The following is a 24350-nucleotide window of genomic DNA, read 5'->3' as shown; positions in this document are numbered from 1 at the left end:
TGCTTTAATTAGGGAGTTTCCTTGATGTATGCAGCTCTTCTTGTTGGTTTTCTCAGTTCATAAGAAGAAGTCCCAGCGCAGTTAACAGCTAGCAGCTAATATCTGGAGCTGCATGAGTGTAAACAATATGTCACTAAAGATTAAGACTCTTCAATATGTCACTGTCACATTGTCAGTTAGACACTTTGAGGTTCATACACCTGTCATACTCCCCAGAAACTGAGACATTTAGGAAGGGAGACATATTTTGTAGCCCTTTGGTGTGTTGAAATGTATTTGACTAATTCTTTGGAAGTTGGATGGTTTAATTAACATCTTTATTTCTGCCTTCTTGCTTTGATAAGAAATTATGTGTAAGTTGAGCTCTGGCAGTGGGACTAATTAATAGTTTTTGTTCTGTTAACAATATATTATCACAGCTGTGGAATGAAGACAAAGATAATCTCTAGTATTCATAAAGAGAAAATAATTGATGAGTTTTTTAGTTCAGTTCATCATTAACAAATACGACAAGGATTACTCTGTTTACACTATAAAAAGATAAAATCTGAAAGAAATACCATAAAACCCCAGTAGAAAAGACCATATTTCCAGACAAATTGAAGGACAACATGCAGCTAAGCGTGTTTCCATACGGCTGGCAGTCAGCATGAGTGTCAGTGTGAGTGACCAGTGGTGGTGGCTGAGCTGGCTGATACTGACCATCTGTGTGTATGTTGTGTGTGTGTATGTGCAGCTCCCCGCAGACTTCAGCAGACTTCACCTGGCCGACGGCTTGCACCCACAGGTGACCCACGTCTCCTCCAGCCACTCAGGATGTAGTATCACCAGTGACTCTGGAAGCAGCAGCCTGTCAGACATTTACCAGGTAAGGATCTGCCACAACTGGCACTGGACCCCCAGCTTGGACTTCCCTGGATAGTTCAGTAGGTGTGATAGTAGTCATTAGCTCCCCACCCTAGCATGGCTAGACTTGTCGTTCATTAGCAAATGTCTATTTTTACTTTTCAAACATTAAATAATTTGCCAAGAGTGTTCCATCATTTTTGGAGGTGGCATATTCCCCTTTTTGCTCAGTTAGTTAAGAAAAATTATACCGTTCTCATGTCTGTTAGGTAAATATAATAAATCAAATAGCAAAATAGATTATCTTAGCATAGCTAAAAGATTGAATTTGTAGTTTTAATGAGTTTTTTGTACAAATGAAACAAACAAGATATAACATTTTATTATATATTTTTACAGGTGCTGGTAGAAGATTTTGTCGCTCTTTTAATAGAGGTATTTCAAGTCTTTGTGCTAAGCTAACTGTGTGCTAACTGTAGCTAGCTGTAGCTTCATATTAACTGTATATAGGCACGAATGATATCAATCTACTCGTCTAAGTATCAGCAGCAAAGCAAAAATAAACGTATTTCCTTAAATGTCCAACATTTTCTCTAAGGAGACCAAAGATGATTTTTTTCTCGTGTCCTCCTTTAAAATTCAAATAACATAAATCTGTCTTTCAGGAACAACAAAAATCAGAGGAAGAGTTGTAACCAATTTGATTAATTGGCTTGCTTTGACAATGGAGTGTGTTTGTGTACTGCCTAGGTTTAACTGACATGACATCCTAACTAATGATAGTTTAAAATAAACTGTAAGCTAATGTTTCTAACCCAATCCAATGATAATGCAATGGGTATAAATTATGTGAGAGGGTTGAACTGAAACCCAGCTCATATTATTCCAGGTTGGTAAAACTCTTCTCAGTGAAATGACAAATATGCCTCTGGGACTGCAGGTTAGTCTCATTAAGGAGGCCCAGAAAATTGGCGAAAGAAAAAAGCTTGGCACACAAACAGGCTAAAAGACACACTAATAGGACACTGTCACTGCTCAGCGGGGGACGGGCAGACAGGCTGGTGGCTGCGAGCAGGTGGTCCAGCCTACTTCCTGACTCCAGCTTGGCGTCTCATCACCTCAAAGCAGAAGTGCAGAACTCCCAGGGAGCTGTGACGTACAGGCTGGTGTGATAAAGAGCTTTATGAATAGTTTTTATGCTTAAATATTACATAGAGCAGCAGTAGACTTTATTGAATCCTTTTTGTCGTGGTTCGAGTGTGACTAAGGTAATAAATAAGTCCCTGACTAAAGTAGGAGAGAATAAAGAATGGGAAAATATTTTTTTTCCGGTAACCTTACCCCCCCAGAGGTAAATAAAACACAATTCTGCTTGAAAGGACACACTCACACACACAATCTCGTGACTGTGGACGTGCCCCAAACCCTGCAACTAATCCTCTTAACACAGAGCACCCATCCTATTGGCTCCTAATACTGCCACCTGCTGTGTGCCTATTTGTGTGTGTATGTTTGTAAGTGTGCTTGTGACTGTGCTCAAGGGGCATCAGTCAGAGTCACTATGTTTAGTACGGAGCTTTACTTCTTGGCTTGTGCTTGTGCTTGTGTGTGTTGGGGCATTAGATAAAAGTGTTTGAATATGGCTTTTTAAGTGCGTGTTAAGGCCTGTGTGAGAGTGTGTTATCGCAGAGACAATTGTGTCTGTGTGTTTGTGTATGTTTGGCCATGCTGTGGCTGGCTGGGGCAGGTTGAACAGGCTCTACTGTCCCCAGTCAGTGATCCTGGTCTTAGAGCCATCTGCTTGCAGCTCTGTGTCTCTGTGTCTGGGTTTCTCTCCCTCTCTCTGAAACACACTGGCCTGGTTTCTCTACTTTCTATCAACTATTTACTTGCTGCCTACTGTAACAGCTTTAATCTACCTGTAGCAGCAGCCGCTCTGTCTCTGGGTGCTACGTCTACACCTTTGTCTTGACTTGTTTTGTCCCAATCTCAGTGTCTTTGCTGTCTCTCTTGTAACATTTACTTAAACTTGTGATCTTTTATGGAAGCAGTTTTAAGTGCGCTTTTCTTCCACATCCCAAGTTTTTACCAAACAAGTATTTTCAAGATGCCACTTTTGGCTCAGGTAAAGAAATAAAATACATAATTGATTCTTTTTTGGACAGGACTTTATTGATAGGACAGCTGAAGAGATACAGGAAATACTGGGAGAAGAGTGGGGGGATGACATGCAGCAAAGGGCCAAGGGCAGGACTCAAACCTGCGGCCCCTGCATCGAGGACTGTAGCCTGTAGTATATAGAGTGCCTGCTCTAACCACTGAGCTAAACCGGGGCCTGTATTTCTCCACATTTTATAGACAAAATGATTAAATGGTTAATCATCACAAATAATAGATGTTTAAGCCAATAGAATTCCATATAGTTTGTAGTTGCAGCCCCCTCTAATTGCAGTTGTTCCCACTGGTCTTTGGTTGTGATTAGTTTCAATAAAAAAGCTTTTTCATAGTTTCAGAGGCTTGAAGAAGTAAAATGATCCAATAAATCCAGTATCCTGTAGAAATATTTATGCTTCTCTTTCCTCTGCATCATCTCCTGACCTTTTAGAATCATCTAAAGATTGCTTTGAGTTGTTACTGCACCACCTCTGCAATAAGGATTAAGTGACAGTTGTTAAACAAAGGAAATAGGTCATCTTTTACTTTTATCAGCCAGACTGCAGTGTTAAAATGATCACAAGCCTTCTTCTTTAACTTTTATACCACTCTCACTCAGCACACAAAACAAAAATGAAGCAGCATTACAAATAGGAAAACAGGATTAAAATCCATCTCGTGGTATCCTAGGGTGCCCTGCAGGACTCCCCAGACTGTTTGTTTTATGCAACATTACTTTTTTATAGTTTGCTAAAGTTGCTCCCTGCAGGTTTCAGAATTAATAATGTGCCGTATTCCAACACTAGCGATGTTTGTGGTCCTCACTTTGGGGTGTTTTTAAATAAAGGGATCATGGGAGGCCTGGTTCTTTACACTTGAGATCGAAGGAAGTTTATGGTACAAAGAAATATGACGGCGTTAATTTAAATCATAGCGTACATTAACATTTAGCTGATGCTGTTATAAAGATCTGAGGAGCAGATTGGGGTACAGATTTGTGGAGGGAAGCATGGAATAGTTTAACCACCGGTCCCCCCTGCAGCTTTAATCTCCTTAGCCCCCTTTGGTCTTTACAATAGAAGCACCCCGTGAAGAGTCCCACATCACTGTCACGTCACCGGCAACATGGCGCACTGTTTTGTGTCTGAATAAAACATGAAATTGGTCCTTCAGAAGGACTTTGAAAGCATTGATCCAAGAATAGCCCTGATGAAATATTAACAGCACCTGACTTGCCCACTGACTCTTAATGCTTACCGCACATTTATGGATTTTTGATGCACAGATGACACGAAAAAGAGCCTGTGCACGAATACAAAGGGGAACGGGAAACTTGTATTTCAATACAGCATGTTGGTGCAGTGATTTCAACAAGTTGTGACATGTTTAGAGTTTTTGTCGCCTGTTAAAATCAAATGAGGTCACTGCAGGAAGTGATCTGCATTTTCTCTTCTCATTTGCTGACTTTTGTTTGTTCCCTAATATATTTGCTGCAGATAACAAGTGTGGTAAACTTGTCTGGTGTGTCCTCTGTCCTTCTGTAGAAAATGGGCAACTGTCTGTGCTTTTAGGACAAAGAGTGCCAAGTGAGTCCTGTTCAAATTTATGAAGGAATTCCTTTTTATTTCCTGTTTTCAGCTCTGGAAAGGCAATATTCTTCATAGCCATTCTGAGAGTACTACTACTACTTCACCTTAAGATAGGAAATACTATGCTGCTTGTTTACAGTATATACTATTCCCTACTAAATCTGTGGCTCTCTCTGTCACCGTCAAAAGGCCTCACACACATACACCCAGATTATCAAGCCCCGCCCACCAGGGTGTGTGCACCGGTGATGCCCAAATGGCCACTCAGACACTGGCATGAATCATTAATGAGCCTTTTGCACATGGCGTTTGAGGAGAAATGACATAGGGCTTCTGTGAAAGACCTGGCAGGGGGACTCTGAGCCTTGAAAAATTAAAATCAGACTGACAGTCTGGAAGGTGAAGATGCGTCTGGCTCTGGGATTTTGCGGACAGTTTGCAAAAGCAACCCTTTCCTCTCTTTCTACTAAGAAGCTTGAGTTTGGGCAACATATTGAGGTAAGACGGTTCGTTTTCTGCTCTGTCGCGGTGCATCAGAGCTGATGCTTTGTGGTCCTATTTCTTCTGTCTGCTTTGGTTTGTTGAGTGAGATGGTTTCATGTCTTGAGTGCGTTCATCAGGCAGCATGGCCCCTCTTGTCATTTTTGAAATATTTTCTTTGATTATAGCAAAGGAACCACATAAGTATCACTCCTTCACAAGTAATTGCATTACTTTCGCTCCTCATTTCAGTTCATTTTCTCAGCTCCACACATATTTCATCTTGTGCTTTCAAAGAAGCGGATCTGACTGCGAGGCAGCCGCTGGAGTTTGCTGAGGGGGAGAGGAAAGTTGGGAGTTAATTAGCTTGTTACTATGCATAGCAGACTGTTTGGTATGCAGCGTTGACGCCTGTCTTTCTCTCACTGTTCTGCATGCCTCTAATCTATTTTATGAAATGGGTCAAATCTGCACAACAGTTATTTTACAAAGGCACTTTGTTTTTTCTCTTTTGGTTGGAAATGCGCCGCGCAGCAGCTGATATTTGTACTGTAAAATTATCTCAGAAGTGTGTATGCGCCGTGCAGCTCCCCCCTCTGTATCCTCATTATGCTGAATTTTTACTCTGGATGTTTACAAATGAGTTTACGCTGTCTGAGTTTTGACAGTTGAACATGAGTTTGGTCACTGGCTTGATAAGAAGCTGCCAACATTTTATTGGCTTCTCAGGCATGTAGCAGACAATCTAAAGTTTGTAATGAGGCTGCAGGTAGGTGGTTCGGTCTTGTGGCTCCGTCTGAGCTTTAACTTTTTTGGTCTCTGAGGATCAGCTGTAGATTGGAAACTGCTGGTGTTGGATGGGAACACCAATTCCCTCAGCCTATTTAGCTTTTAGCGCAGATAACTGACTCATTTGTTATCTGTTTACGCTTCTCAGGCCACAGAAAACGAACCAGGTGACATGGACCTGAGTGGCTTGCCAGAAACGGCCGTCGACTCTGAAGAGGACGACGATGAGGAGGACATCGAGCGAGCGTCGGACCCCCTGATGAGCCGGGACATTGTGCGGGACTGCCTGGAAAAGGACCCCATGGACAGAACCGACGATGACATAGGTGAGTGCCCAGTGTTTTTGTGTTTAAATGCAGCTTGTGAACAGAACTATTGCAAATAAAGTTATTTATGCCATGCAGTTTTTACCTTTAAAATGTACATCTATTTTAGTGCATGCCTGAGCGTGCTGCATATTGAAGACTTCTGCTTCAGAAAAGGGTGTGTTTTCATAGATAACAGCGAAAAGTGTTGCAGTGTTATTCCCGGTAGAGACGGTATTCTTGTCCCAATTTTAGAATAATTCAGTCTCTACGAAAGCCACACCCTCCTTTCTTATTCAAATCTCAAAGACATTTACATTTGCCTTTTTTTGCCTCGCTGCTCTCATTTGTGATGTAGACTTTCGAGTAATTCTAAAAGCCACATCAGGCTTGCAGTATCATATCCCTTAAAGCTATGACTCAACTCCAATGATAATGATAGGCATGTTAAAAAAAAAAAATAAGTCCACCCTGTCAGAGCTTAGCTACAGATGTGGACTGGGGGAGGATGATGCTCTGGATGCAGAGAACGAGTGCCAACCGTTCTCCCCCTCCCCCCATCGGCTGATTCCCCCCGCGGCACACCCCTCCCTCCGCCGGCAGGCTTTTCTAGGTCACTCCGGCACATCCTCTCGCCTCACCTCTCCCAGCACATTAAACTTTCAGTGCTTCCGCAGCTTCACACACGACGCTGTTGCCATGCCAAGCACAGGTCAGCCAGTGCGCCAGACTGCTGCCAGGACGGGAGAGCTGGTGGTAGATGGGGAGGAGAAGGGGGTGCTCTCTTACTTTGGTCCACAGAGTTTGGTGCTGCAGGATGTCACGGGCCCTGCATTGTACATGACATTTCCACTGACGACACACCCAGTTTAATGCACCCAGTATTAAAGCCCTTCACCCAAATAACAAGTTGAAATTTATAACTTAACTCTTTTCATGCACTAGCAGCAGTTTGGTTTGATGTGCCTTGCTTTAAAAATATCCTGCTTTGAAATGTCTGCCACCATCCCAGGAGTATTTTGTATCTAGGCTGTTTTAAACAATGAGAAACAACATTTGGGAAAAGAAGAGCAGCAACTTGTCTTAAGAAACAATGCCCTGGTTGCTCAGCATGATCCACAGACCTCACTGTGACCGTTTTTACTAATTTCCAATGAAGAAACTGTGGTAATAAAAAGTGCTCAGAGTGACGTCTGTACATTTTTTAGACTGATGGAGATTGTTTCTGAAAAGGCAGACGGCTTTAGCCCTTTCATATGGAGGAATAAGTAGATAATAGGCAGATGGATTGATAATTAAAATAAATGTTAATTACATTCCTAAATGTCATGCACTGTCAGTATAGTTGGATACCTACAGAGATGAGAAAGTGAGTAATTTTGGTGAACTGACCCTTAAAACTTGGTCGTCGTCGATGGAGCTCTAATTGAGATTCAGCTTCAGTGTCTGCAGTGAACTCAAACTGAGGTCAATGAGCAAAGTGTCAGCAATTATTCTTGGCTCGCCTTGAACGTTTATATCAATGGAATTGATATCTGGCTTTATGCTCTCAAGATAACGATTCCTCTGTTGGCTTTTCACTGTGGTGATGATCCGTTAAGATGCTCAGCCTGCAGCTCGTGCCTTCTTGGCTGGAAGCGAGGGCAGCGCCGGGTTGCCAACAACGCTGTCCTCCTTCTCTCCTCTGGGTGTCAAGACTCTGTTTTGCTCCTTTTTCTCATCATCCTCCACTTTCTCTCCTCTGTCCATCTCACAGAGCAATTACTGGAGTTCATGCATCAGCTGCCAGCATTCGCCAACATGACCATGTCAGTGAGGAGGGAACTCTGCGCCGTCATGGTCTTCGCTGTGGTCGAACGCGCCGGCACCATCGTCCTCAATGATGGAGAGGAGGTGTGTGATGGTTGCATGTTCGTGCACACATAAGCCCTGTCTTGTGACTTTGCCTTTAATTGTATTTGTATTCGTGTGTGTCTCTCTCTCGGGGAACTGAACCTTGGTTTCACCCCTTCACACCAATGAGTCTTTCTTCTTCCATTTGATGTTTTTTTCTGCTCTATTAACTCTGAATGGTGGACCGCCCTTATCACCGGGCCTTTCCAGGAGCCCTTAGGCAGCTAAAGCAAGCATCGCTTATTCCCTCTCGCTCTCTGCTGAAGACACGACATGAGTTTCAATGAAGACAATTTGGCTGGTTTTTGCTATAATGCACCCAAACAATAAAGTGCAGACCTTGCCTGTGAGGCCGGGTCGCTTTAGTAAATGTCCGGTCATTGAGAATTCAGGCTTCATCGGGCATATTGTTGCTGCCAGGGTAAAAGATGTGATTCTCAATAATGTCGGCTTTTCAGGTATTCTTGAAAAACACTTTTATTATAACCCTCAAAAGGATAAAAGATTTTTCTTAATTTCTATTAATCATGTTTTGTTACTATACTTGAATGTGTTGCAACTTCATATGCTATTTAGCTCTAATACTCCTGTGCTGTTGCTGTATCCCTCTGAGGAAAGCATAAACCCATCTGTTAGTGCAGCAGTCCCCTTGTAGTTCCTGCATATGCTTCTTTTTTGATAAATAACTTTGACTCATTAGGGGACACCAGCTGTTGGGAATATCACTAGACTGATGAACTGAAGTTATTTCTGTCGTAGTATTCTTTTTTTTCTCCTTCCTCTTTCTCCAACGTTTGTTTTCTTTTATATTTCGTTTCATTTTCCAACGTCTAACAAATATTTTTCTTGGCGCTAGCTCGACTCGTGGTCGGTGATCCTGAACGGGTCGGTGGAGGTGACGTACCCCGACAGCCGGACAGAGATCCTGTGTATGGGGAACAGTTTTGGGGTGTCACCAACCATGGAGAAGGAGTACATGAAGGGCGTCATGAAGACCAAGGTGGACGACTGCCAGGTAGGATCTTGTTCCTCTAAGCATCATCAGGTAACAATTATCCGGCCCATTTCATCTCCATCTCGGTGTGAAAAGCAAAGCTAGGAACCTTGACATTTGAGGGTATTAAATCCCACAGTGACCCCCTCCATTAAGATATTGCAAATGGCTTTTGGCGTAAGCATCCATTTAATTGTGAGAAACAACAGTTTTGAAAGAGAATAGGCCAGCTCATGTAAAGATCACATTATTTACATTGTGTCTTTTAATTGGAGCAAAATACTAAACAGTGAAAGTAAAGACCCAGATTTTTAGGCCTTTCATCACGAGCTGAGAAAATCTTTGCTCCTAATTAGTGAGAGCCCCTCTTTCATAATTTATTAGTGGAGATGGTTGTTTAGTTTCTTTGCAGACTTTCTTTCTAGTCAGTTGTATTGATTTAACTTTCACTCTGCCATTCATGTATGAGGTCCAATCAGATGCTCTGTTGGAGACTTTCTATCTCTGATGATTGGCACTGACAGATCAAGAATAACTGAGATCCAATAACAGAAATAGCATATATGTTTAATACTTTCACATAGGAAGAGTTTGTTTTTAAGTTAGCATTACAATGTATCATATCTGTCTCTAACCGTTGTCTTCTCTTGTGTCTTCCAGTTTGTGTGTATAGCCCAGCAGGACTACTGCTGCATCCTCAACCAGGTGGAGAAGAACATGCAGAAGGTGGAGGAGGAAGGAGAGATCGTTATGGTGAAGGAACACCGCGAACTGGACCGCACCGGCACCAGGAAAGGACACATCGTCATTAAGGTGATAAATCAACATTCAGTCGATTTACATTTAAAACTTGAAGCCAAAAACTAAACAAGGTGGCTGCAGAATAGAAAAGAGTCACTGAACAGCCATCCAAATAACGATCTCTAGATCATGGTATTTACTGCAAGCCAGTTATGTTGCATGAGTAACATCAATCACACCATAATCTCAAACCTCAGGGCACATCGGAGCGTCTCACCATGCACCTTGTGGAGGAACACTCAGTGGTGGACCCCACATACATCGAGGACTTCCTGTTGACCTACAGGACCTTCCTCTCCAGCCCCATGGTCGTGGGCAAGAAGCTCCTGGAGTGGTTCCACGACCCCAGTCTCAGGGACAAGGTACGGGAGGAGGAGCCCCTTACACCTGCATGAAAATGATCAGAGATGTCAATAATAATAGAAGAGCATGCTAGCATGACACTACAACATGTACTTTGTACCTTTTTCAATGAGGACACAGACATTTTTAGGTCAGGTTGTAACCTACATAATACAAACACCACGAGTCAACCAGTAAACTGTGTGTTGACCTGTGCTGATCATGTGATTGCTCCAGGTTACACGGGTAGTCTTGCTGTGGGTAAACAATCACTTCAATGACTTTGAGGGTGACCCCGCCATGACTCACTTTCTGGAAGAGTTTGAAAACAATCTGGAGAAAGAAGTAAATATTCCAACACCAGATGCAAACATTTTATGTACCCGGTTTATTGCACATTCCTCACACCTGTGTTTTATTTGCTCTAGAAAATGTGTGGGCACCTCAGACTGTTAAATATAGCGTGTGCTGCTAAAGCCAAGCCGCGGCTGGTGACACTGACCAAGCCGGGCAGGGACTCTCCGCTGGCCTTCACTCTTCTTGGAGGTCAGGAGAAAGGTTTCCGCATCTTCATCGATGCCGTGGAGGCTGGGAGCAAGGCAGCAGAAGTCGGCCTTAAGCGTGGAGATCAGGTAAGAAATCTTCATCTTTACCACGTCTACTGTTTTTGCATTATATACATTCTCTTTATCACCATGCACTTTCTACTTATGTAGCTGTCAGACAGCACACTTCCTCCTGACCTGTAGGGAGGAAAACTAAAAATGCAGCTACACAAGTTCCTTTTTTCTGTAGGCCACAATTGTGAGGAGAATCCCTCCTGTCACACAGACCAGCACTTGAATTGATCCTTTTTCCCCGTGTTGGACTTCATTTTTGTTGTGAAATTGGTTTTGAATTTTCCTCTAACTAGCATTACAAGGGTTTTTAAGAAAGCCTTAAATTGAACTCCCAAGTAGCTACGGGCATCCTGTGTTGGCTTTCTCCCCGCAAGTTGACTTCTCAACAATTTTCACACTCGGCAGTCCTCAGAGCTTTAGGCAAAGTCCCTTAATCCTTGAAACCATCTTGAGAGTGTCTGGATGTGAGTTAAGCCCTCTTGACTCCAAACATCCCCTGCAGCTGTTTCCCCCAAAAGGAAGCGGAGACGCTGACATCCTTGGAAGCATTCACTCTCTCAAACTCGCTCGCACCTTCCATTCAGTCCCATTTGTTTGGTCATGTGGCAGTTAGCATTAGCGCTTTAGCAGTAAACTCCCAGCAAAGTCTCAATGATCGCTGCTGATCCCATAACAGACATTTGGTCTTGTTAGTCAGTGTTTACAGGCGTCACATCAGCAGGGGATGACTTCCCCTTCCGGCTGGTTAGCAGATTGTGTTTAAATGCAAATATCCGGCCCATAGATAAAGGTCAAGCTGTTAGGACTCACGTTAATGTCAAAACCATGTGCTGGACTTACTGAGGTATAACATGACAGAGGATATGAGTTACTGCCTCTTTGTTCACTGGAGGAAATATGAAGTTCAGAGGTCATCACCTGTAACATATTGTTCATTTTAAGCTTCTAGACTTTTCTGCACAGATTGAATATGGCCGGCACTTTGACATGACATGGTGACAACTGTGGCAGAACACACTGACAGGTTTTTGTGCCCTGCAGTCCTGAAATTTGACTCTTAATTTACATGCATAACTTTGAATCAGGAACAGTTAAAACCGGAGCCAACCGTGGACATCACACATGCAACACTGTCTGGATATCTGGGAAGTGTGCTCCGGCAGTTCGAAATTACAACTTTAAGACGCAGATATACAAAAGCCGAGTGTCACATTGTTGTAAAAGCAAAGAAAGCAAACTCCAGGCGATTTTGCCCAACTAACCACTCCATCAGCCCAATGTTAATAATGCATGCTGTCCATCTTAATGCTAATATGATAAAATGCACCTTATTGATTTCTTCTTTCTTCTTTCTGCAGATCTTGGAGGTCAACGGGCAGAACTTTGAGAATGTCCAGCTCAACAAAGCCAACGAGATCCTGAAGAACAACACCCACTTGTCAATAACTGTGAAAACAAACCTTTTAGGTAAAACTTCATTGTATTTATGAGACTGAGCTTGTCAGCATTTTCTGAGATATGGGTTATCCTTTGTCATTTGTTCCTTTAATTGGAGGATTAATATCCATTTAATGTTTCCCAATCTACAGGAGAGGGAAACAAGAAAAAACCATTGCTACTAACCTGACTTTTTGTGTCAAATTGCAGATAATTCAAATAACGCAAAAAGACTCTATGGCTGAGTTTTTAGATTCATAGAACCTGTGAAGGTAGACGTTGTTTCCTTTAAAGAGGTCACAGACTTCAGGTTGGGGAATTTGTGTGTTAATTCAATTATGACTTAAACTCAATAATTTAAATTAAGAGAGGCCCAGAGTCCTTTTATTGAATAATAGAGAGGAGTGCTTAAAAATTAAAACAAAAGGGCAACATTGGCTGGGAGGATTCCTTTGGTACAGTTGTTTTCAGTATTTTCACTAATACAAAGAGGACAGCTCACCCCTCACACTATTTTCTCTCTTTCGTCCAGTGTTTAAAGAGCTGCTAACCAGGCCAGAACAAGACCACGATTTGGACGGTGAGGAGGAACATGACAGAAAAAACGGAGCGCCCCACCTCCCAAAGATCGGAGACATCAAGAAGGCGAGCCGCTACTCCATCCCCGACCTGGCGGTGGACGTGGAGCAGGTCATGGGCCTGGAGAAGGTCAGCAAGAAGGCAAAGACCAACACGGTGGGAGGACGCAACAAGCTGAAGAAGATCTTCGACAAGACGCTCACCAGCATCCTGCCTCCGAAACCGTACAAGTAATAACAGATACTTACTTTCATTGTCAAGGGTGTAATTGTGCTTAATTGTAAAAGCTGCACAAGAAAGTGTCCATTTTGACAGCTCTAGATGGCACTGAAAGATCAATCTTGGATGTATTTAGTAAACCTCACAGAGCATGCTTACTTACCAGGGCGGTGATTGTTTTTTATCAGGAAGATACTAAAGGCAAAAGAGCAAAATGTGGTGTTGGCAATTCAAATACAGTCTGGAAGTTATAATTTTTCACCATCTGATTGTGACTGATTGGGCTGATTGCCTCTACTTCTCTGAAATTGTAAAAACTCTTCACTTTTGTTGCACTGATGGATGGAAAGTGAACATACACACAGTTGATCAATCAATCACTCTGAGCTGAGTCAGACAGATCTCATTGGTTCTCATTATCAGTGTTGTTAGTGCATGAAGGTTTAAACCTGGAGAGCTACCTTCCTGCATGTTTTAGGTTTCTCCCCACCCTTACACATCTGGTTCTTATGTTTTGCTCATTATCAATCCCCTGAGAAGCTTCAGTCGATTGATAATGAGCAGATCATTCAAATCAGATGTGTTAGAAACCTAAAACATGCAGGAAGGTAGCTCTCCAGGAGCAGGATTGGGCACCCCTGGTTTAAACAATCACCATGCTAATAAAACATGTGGCTGTGTGTGCTAATGCTCAAACTTGTGGCTCTTTTAATTTTTAAAGGTATGAAGGTAGTATTGCTTTAAAACCTGGCATAAATGTTGGTAGGGAAAGTGCATATGTTTAGCTTTTTTACATAAAAAAACACAGATGCTATTGCAGCCCAACATCTGATAATGACTCAAAAGGATACAAAGTGTTAACTCAAATTATAGTAAGAAAACAGGGATAAATAATCATTTAAAAGTTAGTTTGTAAAAAGTTAATGTGAGTTTTTGTAACTAGTTTCTAAGACAGTGGGAGTCTTCCTCAGTTTGTTATTGTAATGATTTACCACCGGCTGCAGCCCTCAAATTACTACTTCTGCTCTCTGACGCAAATGTGATCCTGTCAGAGACCCAGTCACCCATTATTAGGTTTACATCTGGGGTATATATCTTGCATGCAGACTGTATTCTGTAGATTGGACAGCAAGAGGTGTCACAACTGCCAACTCTTGCCAACGCTAACATCGCCCCCTGCCTGTTGTTGACAGAACTGCTCTCTAACCCCTCCCATGCTCTCCCTCCTGTTTCCATAGCGACGTTTGCGTGGGCCAATCACAGGACGACAGCATTGTGGGGATGAAGCAGTCCAAACAGATCCCACCGCCTCTGCCCGTCAGTGGAAACCTGTCGTCGTCAAACCCAGACCTTCTGCAGTCTCACCACCGCATCCTCGACTTCAACAACCAGCCTGGTGTGTATCAGACCGTAGTTCTCTCTGAATATGTTACGTCATCAATGGCCTGAGCTGGAAAACAGAAGGAATCCTAGTCCTTTCAGGAAGTAATATAGATAAAATCATGTATCCTGGTATATGCTATGTTGAAACGCAATCAAGAAACTAGTTGACAAAACAGTCTCACTGTAAGGTCTGTTTAGTTGCTGTTATTATCTTCAACAGCAGATCCATTTCACAAATAAGTATGTTTGTTAAACTCCAAGTTATCCGTATTATTTAAGGACTTTTTATCCACATGGGCTCCAGTTTAGTAAACTCCATCTGCCTTATGATCATGAGAACAAAAGATCCAAAAACAGCAACTACACAGACGTTAAACTGAAATTGTTTGTCGGCTTATCTTTAAGAGCTTAAAACTGAAAGGAGACACAGTTTGCTAATTAAATAACAGAGTATAAATGATTTTAGGGGGCTCGTAAAGTAACTAGTATATAAAGGCCACCAACCACATAAATGCACAATCAGGCATATTTTTATTGCCAATAAAAAGGACACTTCATTGGCCCCAGTGGTCTTATACAACAAAAGATATTAAAGGGATAGCTACTGAAACAGTGGGCTGAATTTCTGTCCTATCACAGTATACATAGCCACATCATTCAACCCCACTAAGGGCCCGATCAGACGGAGCGCGTTTTGCTGGCTGCAAAATGCGAGGCGCACCGCACTGCCTTTTCTATTGAAGCCTACGGCTAAAAAAAGAGCAGCTCGCTCACCGGATCATGAGCTGTCATTAACCTAACCGTTATATTGTAAACTGACAGAAGGCCCGCCTCTACATTCATCCGATTGGACAATGAGAAAAACGCCAATGAGCGCTTTTCTGCTTGGAGTTGAAGTTTGTTTAATTAAAAAATGCGAGGCGCACAGAGCGGAGAACACAAAAGCAGCACGCTAAAAGCTTCCCTCTCATTGAAAACAACTACAAAGAAGCCGCCCCCAGCTGCTAAAACGCGTTCTGTCTGATCGGGCCCTAAGAGTTCTGTTATGGTAGAAATATGGTCCCTATACTTCCATCATCATTAACAGTCCATCACATGTTTGTCTTCTTCCAGTCACAGTCGTACTGAGTGAGTATGCTCTCTTCCCATGATCCTGCTTCTCCCAGCACAGTCACGTCTTTGTGAACGCTGTCGGACTTACAGATATTAATCAGCTGCTGTTCTGCAGTTTGTACATGTAACATGAACTTGGTTAATCTGCATTCATGCTTGTGGACGCTGCTGATTCAGTAAAGCTAACAGCAATGCATTGACTGCTGACCTTTACATTTTCTGTGGGCACATGGGTGTTGATTTTTGATTGACGTTTTGGGTCATATGATCTACACATTCGTGGTTCTGATCAAACTAATGAATGATGGGAACGGGGGTTTCAGGGTGAGGGGTGTTTTTGCACCAAGGGCAATCTGGGAAATTTAAATGGCTCTTAAACAAAACTTTTTTTTTCATAATAAGATTTTAACGGCTGATACAATAAAGTAAAAACCATCTTGATAAAGGAGCCATTATCCTCATCATGTGCTCTGTTCCTCCACAGATATGTCGGACCAGGTGTTACGAGTCTTCAAGGCCGACCAGCAGTCTCGATACATCATGATCGGGAAGGACACGACGGCTAAAGAGGTGGTGGCGCAGGCTATCAGGGAGTTCGCCCTGACTGCAGCAGCAGAGGCGTATTCGCTGTGTGAAGTGTCCGTCACACCGGAGGGCGTCATCAAACAGAGGCGGTTACCGGACCAGCTGTCGAAACTAGCCGACAGGATTCAACTGAGCGGCAGGTAAGGACATGTTTAGTCACATGGGTTTAATGCCATGATAGTTGTTTTCCCTCCTCCTCTTTTTCCACACATTATTGTTTACGTTGATTGTTTAACATTATTTTCATTGTCCATTAACCTCAATTGATCAATAAGTCAATAAAGTGACAGAAAGGTCTTCAAGAACATAAAGTGATGCTTCAGTTTAGAAAGACACCAAATAAAGAAAACAAATAAAAAACCAGCAAGTGTTTTCTATCTTTACTTTATTTAAGTGATTAAAATGTTGTCAAACACGTCCTCATCTTTCATCAGATACTACCTGAAGAGCAACATGGAGACAGAGACGTTATGTTCAGACGAGGACGCTCAGGACCTCCTGCGAGAAGGCCAGATCTCTTTGCTACAGCTCAGCACAGTGGAGGTTGCCACTCAGCTCTCCATGCGGGCCTTTGAACTTTTCTGTGCCATCGAGCCCACTGAGTACATCGACGACCTGTTCAAGCTGCGCTCCAAGACTGGCTCGGCCAGCTTGAAGCGCTTCGAGGAGGCGATTAACCACGAGACCTTCTGGGTAGCCACGGAGGTGACGCGGGAGCCAAACCAGCTCAAACGCATGAAGACCGTGAAACACTTCATCAAGATCGCACTGCACTGCCGCGAGTGCAAGAACTTCAACTCCATGTTCGCCATCATCAGGTGAGACAAGGAATAATTTTAGCTGTCAAATAAGTTAAGTGATTAAAGAAACTAGTCCTAATCAAGTAACTAGGGACCATTACTCTGTGCAGATGCTTAATATGTTTCCCTCCACAGTGGTCTGAACCTTGCTCCAGTGTCCAGACTACGGGGAACCTGGGAGAAGCTTCCAAGCAAGTATGAGAAGCTGTTCTCGGATCTGCAGGATCTCTTCGACCCCTCGAGAAACATGGCCAAGTACAGGAACGTCCTCAACAATCAGAACCTCCAGCCACCGATCATCCCCCTGTTCCCCGTCATCAAGAAGGACCTCACCTTCCTACATGAAGGTAGATGACGTGATAGTTACATAAAATACTGAGTTAATACCAAACTAACCAGTTACTCAAAGTCTATTTTTATGTGTTCTATTTAGTTGCTTACTTACTTAGTCAGTCAGTCAGTCAGTCAGTCAGTTAGTTAGTTAGTTAGTTAGTTATGTAAAAACAAGTTTGTGATGTAAGGTGGTAGCGTAAACAATAAGGGTCTTGAAATTGTACAAGTACCAGTGTTTATTGCGCCTCTCTTCAAGAGAGAGGACCAACCAACCTTCTCATAAAGGACACAATGATGAGTTCCATATCTATCATCAGTTATGAATCTTAGGCAATGATAGACAGAGTCCAGGGGCTTAAGAGTTGAAACTGCAGCATGCCTTTAAATTACATCACCGTAATCTGTAAATAAAAGGAATACTGCTTTAAGATTCGGGAAACTCTTCCTCCTAGACAAAGGAAACCTGGATTTGTTTCTGTAAAGGAAGCCAACTTTTTGTCGCAACTTGGAGACGAGAGTTCACGTGGAATTTAAATGTAAATTCGTCATCTTAGCCACATGCCAAGATAATTATACTCAGTGACTCTCTCAATTTTAGAACCATTAACAGAAGATATATGAACCCTTCACTTACACATAATCAACGTGTCTGGCTCTAGAGAACAGCATGAACTTTGTTTCACTCACATTAAGTAGCAGTTTAAGGTTGGTAAGAGCTTCTTGAAGAGCCTTAAAAGCAAGTTGCAAGTTCTTTTTGAAACGAACATGGTTTTATCTGCTACTTTTTAGTAACACAGTAAGTAAACTACATTAAAGTGTTATAGGAAACAGGTAGGGTAGAGTAGGTATATGAACATTTAGCTAATGCTAGCTGTGTCATCTGACCAGAAAGCTTTAGCCTAAACATTGCAATATAATGCTTTACTAATTTTCATTTGATACAATAAAAATGTCAGATTAAGGTCCACAATTTGTAGTTGTATGGCACTAGTACATGTTAATTTCTGCAGTCCTTCTGATCGTTATTAGTTTTGTCAGCTGTTTAACAAGCGATTAATCGACATTCGCTTTCTTTCTCCGCTTGGATTTTAGGCAATGACTCTAAAGTGGACGGCCTGGTGAACTTTGAGAAGCTGAGGATGATTGCCAAAGAAATTCGCCATGTCGGTCGCATGGCCTCCGTCAACATGGACCCTGCTCTAATGTTCCGGACCAGGTAAGACACCGTTCAAAAGCGAGGGCGGATTTCCGATGAATAATCCATCCTTCACCCTCTCTGTAGGACCAGTCAGCTCTCCACTGACTAACCAAGCTCTGCGGGGTTAGCAGGTTCACATAGACTCAGTAAAGATTTCCGCATCACGCTTTTCTTTTAAGCAGCTGTTCCCTCTGGCAATGTTTCCTCTGGCAACTGTTTCCCTTTACACATTGTTGGCATAAGATGTGCACAGTGCTTCCTCTGTGAAAGTGTGTCTGTGTCTAATGATGTCACTTCTAAGCGGTGTTACCATTTGATTTCCTCTTTGTTTGACTTTCACGTGGGTCTGTGGTGAAATTCTCTTTTGTGATCTTGGTGGTCTTTCCTGTCCTAAGCTTTGTCTCCTTCTCTCTTTTCTCTTAATTGTCCACCCTTTGCCCTCCATGCTTCTCTGTTCATGGCACCCGCCCACTAGGAAGAAGAAATGGAGAAGTTTAGGGTAAGTGTGGTGACCCTACGACCTTTTGCACTTCTTGCACCGCCTGGCCCTTTTTTTCTGCCAATTTGTGTGCTTCTCTTCCTCTTTCCATTAACCAGTTTGAGTTGAATCCTCCCACTAACACTGCCTGAACCTAAACAAAATGCACTGAATTATAAAGGTCACTTATGCTAACATTAGGCTACACTGGACTATTTTTTTAATTTAAATTAAACACGAAAGCAGCTGTTGTGCGTACATTAAGAACAAATTATTGGAAAATTGAATACATATATCCAAAATGTACAACCTATTAGTGTTATTAATGTTGGATTGTAGCCTTATTTTAGCAAGCGTGACCTTTTTTGACATGTCGTTTTAACTAACAAAGTGCACGCAGCTTCAGTTTCAGAATTGTATCTGTCTTTGAGGTTTCATCTGTATATCAAACCTCCAAACAGCAACAGATTCTGTATGAATATGTTATCATTTTTATCATGATTTACATTCTTGTGGTGAATTGGGGCATCTTTGTGCATACAGCATTAACTTGGACATAATATTGAAAACACATGGAAGTTCACAAAAGTGTTTTCTGCTTACTTTGACTTCTGTATCAAGAAATTTCGACTTAAAGTGGTAATCTGGAAGATCTCGGTTTCGTTCTCTTTTGCGGCACCTATGGAGATAAACAGTAATTGTGGGAGCACACTTCCCAGATATCCAGACAGTGTTGCATGTGTGACGTCCACGGTTGGCTCCGGTTGTAACTCTTGATTTTCCTCGCTGACGGTCGCTTTCCTTTTTAGACTGTTTGCTTCATCTGAGCGTCGAGTTTGTTTCCTTTTCTTTGGATTTTCACTTATTTTTGAAGTTGGATCTGTAGTCTATCCAGATTACTGTTTACTCGCAACACTTGCCGATGCTTAGCTCCGCCTACCCTCTCTGACAGACCAACCACTGCTGGGTGATGGAAAACGCGTCACTAACTGGGCGCCGCTTGTGATTTTTTCGTCACAGACACCCGGTCTGTAATACTGCAAATGCAAAGACTTCATCAGTGGGCCATAGGCTCAATCACCATTGTGTTCCCTCATTCGGCGATAGATAGCGACTTAAGAGACATTTATTTAAATGAAAATCTTCAAGATTATATCTTTAACTAGGACATTTAAACATGTAGAAATATAGTAAATTCACTAAAGAATAAAAAAAAAATGGTCTGGCAATTATGACTTCTGCATCAAGTAGTTACGACTTGTTGTAATTATGAGAATACTATCTTGGAATTACAAGATCTGTATCTCCATCTCTGTAATTATGAGATCTTAATCACAGAAGTACAAGGTGCAAAGTTATTATTACAGCATATGCAAGTAGTTGTCACGAGAACATGTTTTTCTGCCGAATCAAATGTGCATCCATATATGTATAACAGAAACTGTATATTTTTAAAGTTAGTGTCTTAGAGAAGCTTTTATAGCTCATCCATATTCGGAAAACTGTGGAAATGAAAGCTCCACTGATAAGAACAACCGTGACTTATCATTGACTCACACTTGCGCCTTTTGTTCTGTGTACTATGTGACTAAGACCATGTGCAAGTTACTACTACTTCTATCAGCTCTGACTCAAGCCACAGAAATGTAAACTATGACCGTGCTACTCTAGAAGAACTCCCCTTTTTTACTCCCCTGTTGTTTTACTCCAGTCATCACTCACCCCCCCTCTGCTGCCTGGAATGTCTGGAATGTTTTGGAGTTGAGAGAAATACCTAAAGCTGCTCTGTGCATGTCTGAGTTTAAACACCATGCTAGCATAGTATAAGATGCTAAAATGTTGACACACTTAAGCAACATATTAATTAGCTTCTCTCTATTCTGTCTATTTGTATTTGTCCGTCTTTGTCTGCATTTGTGCCTCTCTGTGTCTGTGTTCATGTTTGGTGTGCGAGCAGGTCACTAAGTCAGGGTAGTGCCAATGCGGCAGTGCTCGACGTCACTCAGACTGGCGGGCACAAGAAGAGGGTGCGACGCAGCTCCTTCCTGAACGCCAAAAAGCTTTACGAGGACGCCCAGATGGCCAGGAAGGTCAAACAGTACCTGTCCAACCTCAGCCTGGAGACGAACGAGGAGAGTCTGCAGACGCTCTCCATGCAGTGCGAACCCTCCATTAGTACATGTGAGTGAGAGAAAAATGCACAAAAGATACAGGCATTCATACAATACTAATAGGAAATAAGAACACAGTCTCATCTCCCTGCACAGCAATCCCATTGAGAATATATTTCAGAATTACGATGACATCTCGACTTTGTTTAAATGCATAATTCTCACAAATGTTCCCAGGATTTATAGCAGAGACAGACAGGGTGGGAACACAAAGGAAGCAAGACACTCAGTCTAGCTTAAGGACTAATTGGCAGAGAATACAAATAACTGAACAACTAGGCCAGTTTCCCATTGTTAATGCCAACTCCACTTGCTGCTAATGCATTGATAAACAGAGGGAGAAACAAGTGATATTACACACTCTCTCAGGCTGGAAAACGCACCCTTTTGTAGCTTGTAACAACTCCAAACATCCATCACCAGCAAATTCCTGTCTTCTCATGTGTCCTTCTTCAAAAACATTTTAATTAAAAGCCTGAAATTGAAATCTAACTCCATAATGGATATTTGTTTTCCCTTTCTGCCGCTATCAGTGCCCAAAAATGCCAGTGGGAAACGACCAGACACCTCGCCAGTTGTGTCCAGAGCAGCCAGCCAGCAGAGGGGCCAGTTGGCCAAAGGAAGCCAGGCCCTCCAGGTCCCTGCCGTCGCCCTTTACCCATCCCGAAAGAAAGTGCCAGTCAAGGATCTGCCGCCTTTCGGTAAGAGAAAGATTCAGCTGTATGAACTCAGTATAATGAGATTTGTAGGTTTCAATCTAAACCCACTCCCAGCGATTTACGTTCGCTAATACATTTTTGTATTCATCAGTTTCAATGTATGTAAGTTATATTTCAGGAATGTATTTTCTTTCCATTAAGGGGTATATTTTGTAAATCTATTTAGCTAAGCACAATGTATGTGACAATTGACCCTTTGCTAAGTCCCTCCCCCCTTGGTTACTGTTGCTATGTCAAGCTTTCGCATGTAAATATTACAGCATTTTCAAAAGTGAGAGATGTTCCAAGGGAAATAATTGCAAATTTCGGGGAAAAATACTTCCCAAATATCAGAGAGAAGTAGACAGATAGCACGACAACACGCTTTTGAAAACTACATCAAGGATATAATTTGCAAGCGGAGTGTTGAGAATGAAGAGGACATAAAAATCGAGGCAAAAGCTCACCGGTGCAAGCGTCAGGCACCCCATGTATTGACAATTCATGTTAAGGACAATCATATACAGGAACAACAATGTTCTCACACAGCAGGGTCAGTCAATATATTGTTTTATTTTAAGCTAACGTTTAGTTATGACTCCCTATAACGTTGACTCGCTATAACCACCTTGGTGGAAGCGAAGGACAGACTGAGGGGTACTTGGCGATTTCTAATCCATGTCCGACATCTCTCCTCTTCAGTTTTTGGCTTCAGATAATATGACACCCCCCTCTAAACTTTGAGGATATCTGCTGTCGGACTTGCAGATTCCATATGCACACCGGTTAGGCGTGTCTCCTTGTTCTGAAAGATTGACAGGCCTCTCGCGCCTAGTTACGGTTGCTAACATAGGAAGATAACGTGTTATTCTTTTATTCTTAATATCCTTTAACAGTGCTTTTCACTTGTCTGCAAGCCACCATTGCCTTGTCTCCTCTCCCTCATGTCGTTATTTGCAGACAATAGCCCAGTCAGCCTTTCTCTGCTTCTGCATGACAGTGCTGCCACCCAGAGGCCGTCTGATAAACAAGCAAATGGCAAAAAAAAAATCCCAGACAATGCAGTTTGGCATCCAAGCCCCCTCGGGGGAATGGCCGTGTTCCTGATGCTAATGCTGCTCATCTTCTTGCAAATGTCCACAGGCACCAGTTCCCCCCAGTCTCTGAAGAAGATCCTGTCTCTGTCAGAGGAGGGGAACGAAAGGCACCGCAGGCAGCCAGAGGACACCGTGTCCAACGCCTCCTCCCAGCTCTCCTCCCCTCCCACCTCCCCCCAGAGCTCACCCAAGAAGGGTAAGCCAATAATCCCCCCTCCCTCCCACACCAATCTCAAGGCTCCTTCTGGCTGTCATATAATGGGCCACACATGCCTCCTGGTGGCTGAAATGACACAGTGCACTATGTGTTGTAGGATACTTGGGTTTTTCCTCCATAATTAGACTCCCCTTATTTCTCCTTTATTACAAACCTTGATTTTAACTGCCAATGTTGATACCTTTGAGATTCCTTCAGATTAGCAATTGAAACATTATCTGTAATTAGCAGCAGGAGAAAGGCAGCAGAATGTGTTTTAAAGGATATAATGACTTTTACGAGTACAACATAGACTAATTAAGTAGGACTTGCTACAGGATACCTGAAACCAAGACAAAGACTCTTGAAGGTGTTTTGTGGTTTGTTTTGTTGTTGTTGTGATGTGTTTACCTTGATCAGAGGGGGCTGTAGCTGGCCACAAAAACAGAAACATGTTTTCCCATTTTCAACAACTGCAGCCTAAGGTGAACTGGCACCGGCACTAACCTTTCAGTAGTCCTGGTGTTTAGATCAATCTTAGGTTTTAGACTTGTATTTTATGTGATAAAAAGTTATATGACATACAATACAAGGTTGTAAAGGTTATACTTAAACTGATCTTCTTCTGTAACACTTTATTGTAGCAATGGCTGGAAAATTGTCTTAAGATAGGGTTTTCTTTAGTGCCATTACAGCACATGTTGTTAGAAGCTTGTCTTTGTAAGCTCACAAGACAGACAGGGCAATTATTAACAACAATAATACCAACATATAAATAACAGACATGTTGAAATACCATAGATCCTTCCATCTATTATCTATACCGCTTATCCTGTTCAGGGTGGCGAGGGGGCTGGAGCCTATTCCAGCTGTCATTGTGCGAGAGGTGGGGCACACCCTGGACATGTCGCCAGTCAATCACATAGAGACAGACAACCATTAACCCTCACATTCACACCTACGGGCAATTTTTGAGTCACCAATGACCTTTACGAGCATGTATTTAGACTGTGGGAGAAAGAGTATCCGGAGGGGAACCCACGCATGCACGGAGAGAACATGCAAACTCCTCACAGAAAGGCCCACTTCGCCCGAACCGGGGTTCAAACTAGTAACTTTCCAGCTGTGAGGCAACAACTCTAACCACTGCTTACACTATCACTGTGCAGACCAGTACAGTATATATAAAAACTAAAAACAGTGTATTGGAAAGTTTCCTCGGCTAGAAAAATAATGAAACTTCGTACAGC

At 42.5% G+C, this 24350-nt stretch overlaps 1 protein-coding gene across 10 annotated transcripts in view; it reads left to right on the top strand.

Annotated features, from left to right (window-relative positions):
- rapgef2b (Rap guanine nucleotide exchange factor 2b) overlaps positions 1-24350 on the top strand; it is a 118985-nt gene that overhangs the window by 85716 nt on the left and 8919 nt on the right. For 6 of the 10 annotated variants that reach the window (XM_069669257.1, XM_069669256.1, XM_069669254.1 and 3 more), the window contains 20 exons: positions 737-868; positions 6007-6184; positions 7920-8056; positions 8913-9071; positions 9711-9863; positions 10049-10213; positions 10431-10538; positions 10622-10825; positions 12172-12280; positions 12783-13059; positions 14287-14444; positions 15545-15559; positions 16029-16269; positions 16564-16947; positions 17065-17276; positions 18355-18478; positions 18936-18959; positions 20896-21119; positions 21643-21810; positions 22951-23100. In XM_069669257.1, the coding sequence (XP_069525358.1) occupies positions 737-868; positions 6007-6184; positions 7920-8056; positions 8913-9071; positions 9711-9863; positions 10049-10213; positions 10431-10538; positions 10622-10825; positions 12172-12280; positions 12783-13059; positions 14287-14444; positions 15545-15559; positions 16029-16269; positions 16564-16947; positions 17065-17276; positions 18355-18478; positions 18936-18959; positions 20896-21119; positions 21643-21810; positions 22951-23100 (3322 nt within the window). The remainder of the gene's footprint in view (positions 1-736; positions 869-6006; positions 6185-7919; positions 8057-8912; positions 9072-9710; positions 9864-10048; positions 10214-10430; positions 10539-10621; positions 10826-12171; positions 12281-12782; positions 13060-14286; positions 14445-15544; positions 15560-16028; positions 16270-16563; positions 16948-17064; positions 17277-18354; positions 18479-18935; positions 18960-20895; positions 21120-21642; positions 21811-22950; positions 23101-24350) is intronic. The other 4 variants (XM_069669255.1, XM_069669263.1, XM_069669259.1 and 1 more) reach the window with 3 other exon arrangements.

This window comes from Semicossyphus pulcher, unplaced genomic scaffold, assembly GCF_022749685.1.
Source record: "Semicossyphus pulcher isolate SPU_LCO1_2020_fin unplaced genomic scaffold, fSemPul1.0.p SCAF_2, whole genome shotgun sequence".
NCBI classification, from domain to species: domain Eukaryota; kingdom Metazoa; phylum Chordata; class Actinopteri; order Labriformes; family Labridae; genus Semicossyphus; species Semicossyphus pulcher.
This window is presented reverse-complemented; position numbering and strand designations above follow the sequence as displayed.